This window comes from Petromyzon marinus, chromosome 69 (genome assembly GCF_048934315.1).
Source record: "Petromyzon marinus isolate PM22_M1 ecotype Great Lakes invasive population chromosome 69, UKy_Petmar_22M1.pri1.0, whole genome shotgun sequence".
NCBI lineage: Eukaryota > Metazoa > Chordata > Hyperoartia > Petromyzontiformes > Petromyzontidae > Petromyzon > Petromyzon marinus.
Genome location: NC_133735.1, coordinates 8,605,346 through 8,617,451, shown reverse-complemented (window position 1 = coordinate 8,617,451; position 12,106 = coordinate 8,605,346). Strand labels below are relative to the sequence as shown.

Below are 12,106 nucleotides of genomic sequence, written 5' to 3'. Positions count from 1 at the left end.
CTCTGATAATATCCCAACGCTGCTGTCTTTGAAACCCATCGGCCTACCGCCAGCGATTGACGGCACTTTTGCGCGTCCTAGGGGGCTGGGCAGGAGCCAGGCCAACGGCGAACGCCCGCCCGCTCGCCCGCTCGCTCGCCCCGCTCGCCCTTTTTCGTGTTTATTTTTTTTTCGGCCCCGTTGGCGGACGCCTCCCCGGCACCCGCTGTCGACCGACGGCCTCGCCGCCTCGCCCGCCGCCTCGCCCGCCCTCTGCGATTTCCGCGCAGGAGCTGAGCGAGTTCTACCTGCACGTCGAGAGGCTGGTGTACCTGCCGACGGGAGTGGACAGCTGCGGCCTGCGGAGCTAGTGAGGGCCTACGCGCGTCTGGTCGCGCTCGCCTCTACCCGGGAGGGGCCCTCTCGAGCTGCAGGCCCAACCTGAGCCAGCGCCCGCCGGCCTTCGGCGCCCGCTTAGTGCGCGCCGGGAACGGGTGGGCCTTGGGGCCCGCGCCGAGCGTGGCGGGTTTCCCGCTGATGGGACGTCTCGGTCGGGACGGGCCCAGCGGGGTAGCCCTGGGTTGGCCGATTGAAATGACCGGTGGATTGCACCAGGTGTACACCCTGCCTTGCCAAAATAATACACGCGCAAACACACACACACAAACACACACACACACAACAACCGCCATTCGCCACTAAGTGGCGGTGACGTCACCACGACGCTTGTGCCAGGACATGTGCACCTTGAGGCCACGTGAAGTGTCGAACGCCCGCTGGAAGGTCACGGAGCAGACCCAGGTGCCACGGGTCGACTGACTGAGATGACTGGCTGATGCACCACCTGTGCCCCCTATTGTGTCAACCTGCTGTGCTTTAGCCACCCGACGCTCCGCTCGTTGTTGTGAGCGTCGCTCCTCCGCCCTCCGTTGTTGTTGGAGGGCGACTGCCTCCAACTGCCCTGTAGCGTCCTTCACGAGCCTCCTCCACAGAGGCCGATCTTGACACCGCTGGTGCCAGTCATCGGCAAGTCCACTCAGCTCCACGCCCTCCTGTACCACGTCACTCCATCTCTTCTCTAGCCCGTGCCGCGCCCGTCTAGCCCCCTCGATCCGGCCGAACAAAAGCTGTTTGGGCATGCGGTGGCTGGGCATGCGGGCTACATGACCCAGCCATCGCAGCCTTGCCTGCCGGAGGAGCTCACCGATGGGACCTTGCCCAGATCTTTCAAGGATTTTTGAGCTCCTCACACAATCCAGCCTGGTTAAACCCAGGATGGATCGTAGGCAGGCCAGCCTAAATGTTTCTAACCGGCGAAGATGTTCCATTAAGGGGGTCCACGTTTCCAAGCGTCGAGAAGGGAGGGAATGACCGTGGCCGAGAAGACCTGAAGCTTAGTGCGGAGCGACAGACCAGGTAGCTTCCACACAGCGTTACGTAACCGATGAAAAGATATTGCCGCTCGACTGATTCGGAGTGAGACCTCTGCTGTTAAACTGGAGCCAGTCATAAGCACACTGCCCAGGTATGGGAAACTCTCCACTCTCTCCACAACTGCCCCATCACCGATTGGGAGTTGTGGGGGTGGAGTGTCCGATGGTACAAAATACCCAGGCAGGTGCTTAGTTTGGGTGGAGCTGATGGTAAGGCCCCATCTCTTAGTGGCACGCTCCAGTCTCAGCAGCAGCGTCTCCAACTCCTCCTCTGAATGAGCGGCTATTACCAAATCATCGGCATACATAACGTGGTTGAGCAATAGGGAGCCATCCCTTGACCGCACCCGGGTATCGATCAGCCTCCCATTGTATCCGTACCAGATGGAGATTCCCCCCGGTACAGCTATTGAAGGCTTCACGAACTACGTGGTCAAAATAGATGTTGAATAATGTGGGAGCCAGAGGACATCCCAGCCTACACTCTAAACAACACTACACACACACACACACACGCCACCTCCACCTATTCCCAGACTTGACGGGTATGTTCAGGTTGATGTGTGCGTATCTCTCTCTCTGTCTAATTGCAGCATGCATTTGAATTGCACCCGGACAAGGATAAAGCAAATGTGGAGGTGGGTGAGAATGAGGCACATCAAGGAATTCATTATTTAATCAATTTATTTATTTATATAATAATGATACTAACGGTGGAATGTTGTAACGAGCACAATGTTTCACACACGCGTATGTGAGTCTATGGGTCTCTGTGTGCTAAGTCTATGGGTCCTCTGTGTGGTGAGTCTATGGGTCCTCTGTGTGGTGAGTCTATGGGTCTCTGTGTGGTGTGTCTATGGGTCTCTGTGTGGTGAGTCTATGGGTCTCTGTGTGATGAGTCTGTCTCTGTGTGGTGAGTCTATGGGTTTCTGCGTGGTGTGTCTATGGATCTCTGTGTGGCGAGTCTATGGGTCTCTGTGTGGCGAGTCTATGGGTCTCTGTGTGGCGAGTCTATGGGTCTCTGTGTGGCGAGTCTATGGGTCTCTGTGTGGCGAGTCTATGGGTCTCTGTGTGGCGAGTCTATGGGTCTCTGTGTGGCGAGTCTATGGGTCTCTGTGTGATGAGTCTATGGGTATCTGTGTGGTGAGTCTATGGGTCTCTGTGTGGTGAGTCTATGGGTCTCTGTGTGGTGAGTCTATGAGTCTCTGTGTGGCGAGTCTATGGGTATCTGTGTGGTGAGTCTGGGTTTCTGTGTGGTGAGTCTATGGCTCTCTGCTGTGTGAGTCTATGGGTCTCTGCTGTGTGAGTCTATGGGTCTCTGCTGTGTAAGTCTATGGGTCTCTGTGTGAGTCTATGGGTCTCTGCTGTGTGAGTCTATGGGTCTCTGCTGTGTGAGTCTATGGGCCTCTGCTGTGTGAGTCTAGGGTCTCTGCTGTGTGAGTCTATGGGTCTCTGCTGTGTGAGTCTGTGGGTCTGCTGTGTGAGTCTGTGTCTCTGATGTGTGAGTCTATGGGTCTCTGCTGTGTGAGTCTCTTGGTGTCTGCTGTGTGAGTCTATGGGTCTCTGCTGTGTGAGTCTATGGGTCTCTGTGTGAGTCTATGTGTGTCTGCTGTGTGAGTCTATGGGTCTCTGCTGTGTGAGTCTATGGGTCCCTGCTGTGTGAGTCTATGGGTCTCTGCTGTGTGAGTCTATGGGTCTCTGCTGTGTGAGTCTATGGGTCTCTGCTGTGTGAGTCTATGAGTGTCTGCTGTGTGAGTCTATGGGTCTCTGCTGTGTGAGTCTATGGGTCCCTGCTGTGTGAGTCTATGGGTCTCTGCTGTGTGAGTCTATGGGTCTCTGCTGTTTGAGTCTATTGGTCTCTGCTGTATGAGTCTATGGGTCTCTGCTGTGTGAGTCTATGAGTGTCTGCTGTGTGAGTCTATGGGTCTCTGCTGTGTGATGAGTCTATGGGTCTCTGTGTGAGTCTATGGGTCTCTGCTGTGTGATGAGTCTATGGGTCTCTGTGTGAGTCTATGGATCTCTGCTGTGCGAGTCTATGGGTCTCTGTGTGTGAGTCTATGGGTCTTTGCTGTGTGAGTCTATCAGTGTCTGCTGTGTTAGTCTATGGGTCTCTGTGTGATGAGTCTATGGGTCTCTGCTGTGTGAGTCTATGGGTCTCTGCTGTGTGATGAGTCTATGGGTCTCTGCTGTGTGAGTCTGTGGGTCTCTGCTGTGTGAGTCTATGGGTCTCTGCTGTGTGAGTCTATGGGTCTCTGTGTGGTGTGTCTATGGGTCTCTGTGTGGTGAGTCTATGGGTCTCTGTGTGATGAGTCTGTCTCTGTGTGGTGAGTCTATGGGTTTCTGCGTGGTGTGTCTATGGATCTCTGTGTGGCGAGTCTATGGGTCTCTGTGTGGCGAGTCTATGGGTCTCTGTGTGGCGAGTCTATGGGTCTCTGTGTGGCGAGTCTATGGGTCTCTGTGTGGCGAGTCTATGGGTCTCTGTGTGGCGAGTCTATGGGTCTCTGTGTGGCGAGTCTATGGGTCTCTGTGTGATGAGTCTATGGGTATCTGTGTGGTGAGTCTATGGGTCTCTGTGTGGTGAGTCTATGGGTCTCTGTGTGGTGAGTCTATGAGTCTCTGTGTGGCGAGTCTATGGGTATCTGTGTGGTGAGTCTGGGTTTCTGTGTGGTGAGTCTATGGCTCTCTGCTGTGTGAGTCTATGGGTCTCTGCTGTGTGAGTCTATGGGTCTCTGCTGTGTAAGTCTATGGGTCTCTGTGTGAGTCTATGGGTCTCTGCTGTGTGAGTCTATGGGTCTCTGCTGTGTGAGTCTATGGGCCTCTGCTGTGTGAGTCTAGGGTCTCTGCTGTGTGAGTCTATGGGTCTCTGCTGTGTGAGTCTGTGGGTCTGCTGTGTGAGTCTGTGTCTCTGATGTGTGAGTCTATGGGTCTCTGCTGTGTGAGTCTCTTGGTGTCTGCTGTGTGAGTCTATGGGTCTCTGCTGTGTGAGTCTATGGGTCTCTGTGTGAGTCTATGTGTGTCTGCTGTGTGAGTCTATGGGTCTCTGCTGTGTGAGTCTATGGGTCCCTGCTGTGTGAGTCTATGGGTCTCTGCTGTGTGAGTCTATGGGTCTCTGCTGTGTGAGTCTATGGGTCTCTGCTGTGTGAGTCTATGAGTGTCTGCTGTGTGAGTCTATGGGTCTCTGCTGTGTGAGTCTATGGGTCCCTGCTGTGTGAGTCTATGGGTCTCTGCTGTGTGATGAGTCTATGGGTCTCTGTGTGAGTCTATGGGTCTCTGCTGTGTGATGAGTCTATGGGTCTCTGTGTGAGTCTATGGATCTCTGCTGTGCGAGTCTATGGGTCTCTGTGTGTGAGTCTATGGGTCTTTGCTGTGTGAGTCTATCAGTGTCTGCTGTGTTAGTCTATGGGTCTCTGTGTGATGAGTCTATGGGTCTCTGCTGTGTGAGTCTATGGGTCTCTGCTGTGTGATGAGTCTATGGGTCTCTGCTGTGTGAGTCTATGGGTCTCTGCTGTGTGAGTCTATGGGTCTCTGCTGTGTGAGTCTGTGGGTCTCTGCTGTGTGAGTCTATGGGTCTCTGCTGTGTGAGTCTATGGGTCTCTGCTGTGTGAGTCTATGGGTCTCTGTGTGAGTCTATGGGTCTCTGCTGTGTGAGTCTATGGCCCTCTGTGTGAGTCTATGGGTCTCTGCCGTGTGAGTCTATGGGTCTCTGCTGTGTGAGTCTATGGGTCTCTGTGTTAGTCTATGATGCAGCGATCTTGCCGTGACTGTTCCACCTGAAGACGGAAGCTTGTGTTGCCTCCGAAACGTCGTGATTTAATCGTTTTATTTTACTTTTATTTTACCTGCGTGACTTTACCGAAAAAAAAAAACAAAGAGTATGAATCCTTGCAGTCACGAAAGCTTCAAATCTAGAATTAATTGTTTAAATTTTTTACTTTTTTTAATGATTTAATATAAAGTATCGTCATCAGTATGACATGAGTATACCAAGTTTGCAGTCGATTTGAGTTGCAAGATTTGAGGATGCAACAGCAACAACAGACAGAGTGAGTTAAATAAAAACGCCTGTAAAAAAAAAAGATTTAATTGAATATTAAAAAAGACGTCTCTCTTAGCCATCATATCCGGTGCTGGATGAGCCTCGCGGCCAAAAGTAAATTTCGATTTAAAGCTTTCACGACTGCAAGGATTCATACGGTAATAGGTTTTTACTCTTTTTGACTGGCACAAAAACTGACACCTTTATTCAAGGGCATCATGTTTGCAATAACCACAACACAAGCAGTCAAAATGCAAACAAAAAGAGACAACTCTGATAATAATGATATTGGCACTGTCCTTGAATTTGATTGGTCCACACCCGAGACGGCTTTTCTTAGAGCCCTTTAGTCTCTCCACTGGTGTTGGAGCAGAAGGCGCCAAAAGGCGTACAACTCAAAAACAGCGCACCATCAGAGTTATTGAGGGCTCGGGGTGAGCATTTACACTGAACTCTCAATACCCTGATGGTGCGCTGTTTTTGAGTTGTACGCCTTTTGGCGTCTTCTGGTCCAACACCAGTGGAGACTTAAGGGCTCTAAGAAAAGCCGTCTCGGGTGTGGACCAATCAAATTCAAGGACAGTGCCAATATTATTATCAGAGTTGTCTCTTTTTTGTTTGCATTTTGACTGCTTGTGTTGTGGTTATTGCAAACACGATGCCTTGAATAAAGGTGTCAGTTTTTGCGCCAGTCAAAAGGGTAAAACCTATTACTATATCTTGTTACTGGCAACGGAGGTCTCATAATGCAAGGATTCACCTTGTTGGTTCTTTCGGTAAAGTCACCACCGCGTAGAGTAAAACAATAAAACAAAACGAGACAATAAAATTCTCGCTGAGAATTTAATTGGCTCGTTTTGTTTCATTCTTTCATCGTCTCATTCTACGTGACTTTACCGATAGGACCGAGAAGAGCCAATCAAATTAGTAGCTTCACGTGCAGCTGCGTTTCAGCGATTCTGCACTTTGCTCTATTACCATCGTGCCATCACCGCCTTCCACCTTGATGAAGAAAGCAAAAATGAGCTCGGGTTTGTCCCAGGACAAATCGAGATTCTCGTCCCTTGTTCCGCGTGTCGCTGGCAGTGAACGCTTTGGCCCCAAGTCCCGCGTCTCCGGTTCAGGTGAGCGGCGTGCGTGTCAACCCCGCCCCCGCCACCCCACAACCTCGAGCCGGCGTTTGAGAGCGTCGGCGCAGCTGTGTTACCCGGGGGACTACACCTCGCGTTTCTCCCAGCTCGTGCGACGCGTTTGGCCAACGTGGAGGAGAGCAGGCCAAGTACGTGCCCCACGCCGGTTCTTCACGTTTTGCAAGATGTAGGACCTTTGGCATCTACGTCTGCAGAACGTGAAGAACCAGTGGCATCTACGTCTGCAGAACGTAAAGAGCCAGTGGCATCTACGTCTGCAGAACGTGAAGAACCAGTGGCATCTACATCTACAGAAGATGGAGAACCAGTGGCATCTACATCTGCAGAACGTGAAGAACCAGTGGCATCTACATCTGCAGAACGTGAAGAACCATTGGCATCTACGTCTGCAGAACGTGAAGAACCAGTGGCATCTACGTCTGCAGAACGTGAAGAATCAGTGGCATCTACATCTACAACACGTGAAGACCCAGTGGCATCTACATCTGCAGAACGTGAAGAACCAGTGGCATCTACATCTGCAGAACGTGAAGAACCAGTGGCATCTACATCTGCAGAACATTAAAAACTGGTGGCATCTACATCTGCAGAACGTGAAGAACTGGTGGCATCTACATCTGCAGAACGTGAAGAACCCGTGGCATCTACATCTGCAGAACGTGAAGAACCAGTGGCATCTACATCTGCAGAACATTAAGAACCGGTGGCATCTACATCTGCAGAACATGAAGAACCGGTGGCATCTACGTCTGCAGAACGTGAAGAACCAGTGGCATCTACATCTGCAGAACGTGAAGAACCAGTGGCATCTACATCTGCAGAACGTGAAGAACCAGTGGCATCTACATCGGCAGAACGTGAAGAACCAGTGGCATCTACATCTGCAGAAGATGAAGAACCAGTGGCATCTACATCTACAGAACGTGAAGAACCAGTGGCATCTACATCTGCAGAACGTGAAGAACCAGTGGCATCTACAGCTGCAAAACGTGAAGAACCAGTGGCATCTACATCTGCAGAACGTGAAGAACCAGTGGCATCTACAGCTGCAGAACGTGAAGAACCAGTGGCATCTACATCTGCAGAATATGAAGAACCAGTGGCATCTACATCTGCAGAACGTGAAGAACCAGTGGCATCTACATCGGCAGAACGTGAAGAACCAGCGGCATCTACATCTGCAGAACGTGAAGAACCAGTGGCATCTACATCTGCAGAACGTGAAGAACCAGTGGCATCTACATCTGCAGAACGTGAAGAACCAGTGGCATCCACATCTACAGAACGTGAAGAACCAGTGGCATCTACATCTACAGAACGTGAAGAACCAGTGGCATCTACATCTGCAGAACGTGAAGAACCAGTGGCATCTACATCTGCAGAAGATGAAGAACCAGTGGCATCTACATCTGTAGAACGTGAAGAACCAGTGGCATCTACATCTGCAGAACGTGAATAACCAGTGGCATCTACATCTGCAGAGCGAGAAGAACCAGTGGCATCTACATCTGCAGAACGTGAAGAACCAGTGGCATCTACATTTGCAGAATATGAAGAACCAGTGGCATCTACAGCTGCAGAACGTGAAGAACCAGTGGCATCTACATCTGCAGAATATGAAGAACCAGTGGCATCTACAGCTGCAGAACGTGAAGAACCAGTGGCATCTACATCTGCAGAATATGAAGAACCAGTGGCATCTACATCTGCAGAACGTGAAGAACCAGTGGCATCTACATCGGCAGACCGTGAAGAACCAGCAGCATCTACATCTGCAGAACGTGAAGAACCAGTGGCATCTACATCTGCAGAACGTGAAGAACCAGTGGCATCTACATCTGCAGAACGTGAAGAACCAGTGGCATCTACATCTACAGAACGTGAAGAACCAGTGGCATCTACATCTGTAGAACGTGAAGAACCAGTGGCATCTACATCTGCAGAACGTGAAGAACCAGTGGCATCTACATTTGCAGAATATGAAGAACCAGTGGCATCTACATCTGCAGAACGTGAAGAACCAGTGGCATCTACATCTGCAAAATGTGAATAACCAGTGGCATCTACATCTGCAGAACGTGAAGAACCAGTGGCATCTACATCTGCAGAACGTGAAGAACCAGTGGCATCTACGTCTGCAGAACACGATTAACCTGTGGCATCTACGTCTACAGGAGATTATATACCTTTTCACGCCATTCCCCGTCTTTAGTGTACACGCCGTACACCGTGTTTGGAATCGCCAGGACTAAAGTTGGGACTTAGGAACAAATGGACTCGTGAACAGACCTGCGGAACCTCACTCGTTCATAAGTACGAGCCATTCTGCGTGGACCAGAGCATCACATGGGTTTCTGCTGTGTGAGTCTATGGGTCTCTGCTGTTTGAGTCTATGGGTCTCTGCTGTGTGAGTCTATGGGTCTCTGCTGTGTGAGTCTATGGGTCTCTGCTGTGTGGGTCTATGGGTCTCTGCTGTGTGAGTCTATGGGTCTCTGCTGTGTGAGTCTATGGGTCTCTGCTGTGTGAGTCTATGGGTCTCTGCTGTGTGAGTCTATGGGTCTCTGCTGTGTGAGTCTATGGGTCTCTGCTGTGTGAGTCTATGGGTCTCTGTGTGTGACGAGTCTATGGGTCTCTGCTGTGTGAGTCTATGCTTCTCTGCTGTGTGAGTCTATGGGTCTCTGCTGTGTGAGTCTGTGGGTCTCTGTTGTGTGAGTCTGTGGCTTTCTGCTGTGTGAGTCTATGGGTCTCTGCTGTGTGAGTCTATGGGTCTCTGCTGTGTGAGTCTATGGGTCTCTGCTGCCTGATGATGCAGGCAGGCGGTGATGAGAAGGAAACTGACACTCTCTGTAGTAGTTGTAGTACGTAGGATGGAGAAATTGAAGGAACCGGAGCGAGAGAGAGGAAGACCTAACACAGAGATAATGGCTTGACGACACGACACGGCACGCACACGCACACACGCACGCACACGCGCACACGCACACACACACGTACACACACACACGTACACACACACACGTACACACACGCACACACACGCCTGCACGCACGTACACACACGCACGCACGCACACACGCACGCACACACACACGTACACACACGTACACACACACGTACACACACGCACACACATGCACACACACACACGTACACACACACACACGTACACACACACGTACACACACACACGTACACACACGCACGCACACACGTACACGCACACACACACACGTACACACACACGTACACACACACGTACACACACACACGTACACACACACGCACACACACACACGTACACACACACGTACACACACACACACACACGTACACACACGTACACACACACGTACACACACACGTACACACACGTACACACACACGTACACACACACGTACACACACACACGTACACACGCACACACGTACACACGTACACACACGTACACACACACACACGTACACACACACGTACACACACACACGTACACACACACACTCGTACACACACACACACGTACACACACACGTACACACACACACGTACACACACACACGTACACACACACACGTACACACACACACACGTACACACACACACACGTTCACACACACGTACACACACACACGTACACACACACACGTACACACACGCACACACACGTACACACACGCACACACACACACACGTACACACACACGTACACACACACACGTACACACACACGTACACAAACACACGTACACACACGCACGCACACACGTACACGCACACACACACACGTACACACACACGTACACACACACGTACACACACACACGTACACACACACGCACACACACACACGTACACACACACGTACACACGTACACACACGTACACACACACGTACACACACACGTACACACACGTACACACACACGTACACACACACACACACGTACACACGCACACACGTACACACGTACACACACGTACACACACACACACGTACACACACACACGTACACACACACACTCGTACACACACACACACGTACACACACACGTACACACACACACGTACACACACACACGTACACACACACGTACACACACACACACGTACACACACACACACGTTCACACACACGTACACACACACACGTACACACACACACGTACACACACGCACACACACGTACACACACACACGTACACACACACACACACGTACACACACACACGTACACACAGCGGGCGTTCGACACTTCACGTGGCCGTGAGGCCACGTGAAGTGTCGAACGCCCGCTGGCAGGAGGTCACTGGGCAGACCCAGGTGCCACGGGTCGACTGACTGAGATGACTGGCTGATGCACCACCTGTGCCCCCTACTGTGCCAACCTGCTGTGCTTTAGCCACCCGGCGCTCCGCTCGTTGTTCTGAGCGTCGCTCCTCCGCCCTCCGTTGTTGTTGGAGGGCGACTGCCTCCAACTGCCCAGTAGCATCCTTCACGAGCCTCCTCCACAGAGGCCGATCTTGACACCGCTGGTACCAGTCATCGGCAAGTCCACTCAGCTCCACGTCCTCCTGCACCACATCACTCCATCTCTTCTCTAGCCCGTGCCGCGCCCGCCTAGCCCCCTCAATCCGGCCAAACAAAAGCTGTTTCGGCATGCGGTGGCTGGGCATGCGGGCTACATGACCCAGCCATCGCAGCCTTGCCTGCCGGAGGAGCTCACCGATGGGACCCTGCCCAGATCTTTCAAGGATTTGTGAGCTCCTCACACAATCCAGTCTGGTTAAACCCAGGATGGATCGTAGGCAGGCCAGCCTAAATGTTTCTAACCGGCGAAGATGTTCCATTAGGGGGGTCCACGTTTCGCAAGCGTAGAGAAGGGAGAGAATGACCGTGGCCGAGAAGACCTGAAGCTTAGTGCGGAGCGACAGACCAGGTAGCTTCCACACAGCGTTACGCAACCGATGAAAAGATATTGCCGCTCGACTGATTCGGAGTGAGACCTCTGCTGTTAAACTGGAGCCAGTCATAAGCACACTGCCCAGGTATGGGAAACTCTCCACTCTCTCCACAACTGCCCCATCACCGATTGGGAGTTGTGGGGGTGGAGTGTCCGATGGTACAATATACCCAGGCAGGTGCTTAGTTTTGGTGGGGCTGATGGTAAGGCCCCACCTCTTAGTGGCACGCTCCAGTCTCAGCAGCAGCGTCTCCAACTCCTCCTCTGACTGAGCAGCTATTACCAAATCATCAGCATACATAACGTGGTTGAGCAATAGGGAGCCATCCCTTGACCGCACCCGGGCATCGATTAGCCTCCCATTATATCTGTACCATATGGAGATTCCCCCGGTACATCTATTGAAGGCTTCACGAACTACGTGGTCAAAATAGATGTTAAATAATGTGGGAGCCAGAGGACATCCCTGTCGCACCCCAAGGTGTACAGGGAATGGCTCTGACTCCCGGCCACGTAGTTTTACCCGGGCCCGCTCACCATCATGAAG

At 51.8% G+C, this 12,106-nt stretch overlaps 1 protein-coding gene across 1 annotated transcript in view; it reads left to right on the top strand.

Annotated features, from left to right (window-relative positions):
• Positions 1 to 12,106, top strand: part of LOC142906716 (uncharacterized) — a 70,251-nt gene that overhangs the window by 24,254 nt on the left and 33,891 nt on the right. The window contains exons 5-7 of the mRNA XM_076055089.1: positions 270 to 349; positions 2,006 to 2,050; positions 6,535 to 6,572. Of these exons, the coding sequence (XP_075911204.1) occupies positions 270 to 349; positions 2,006 to 2,050; positions 6,535 to 6,572 (163 nt within the window). The remainder of the gene's footprint in view (positions 1 to 269; positions 350 to 2,005; positions 2,051 to 6,534; positions 6,573 to 12,106) is intronic.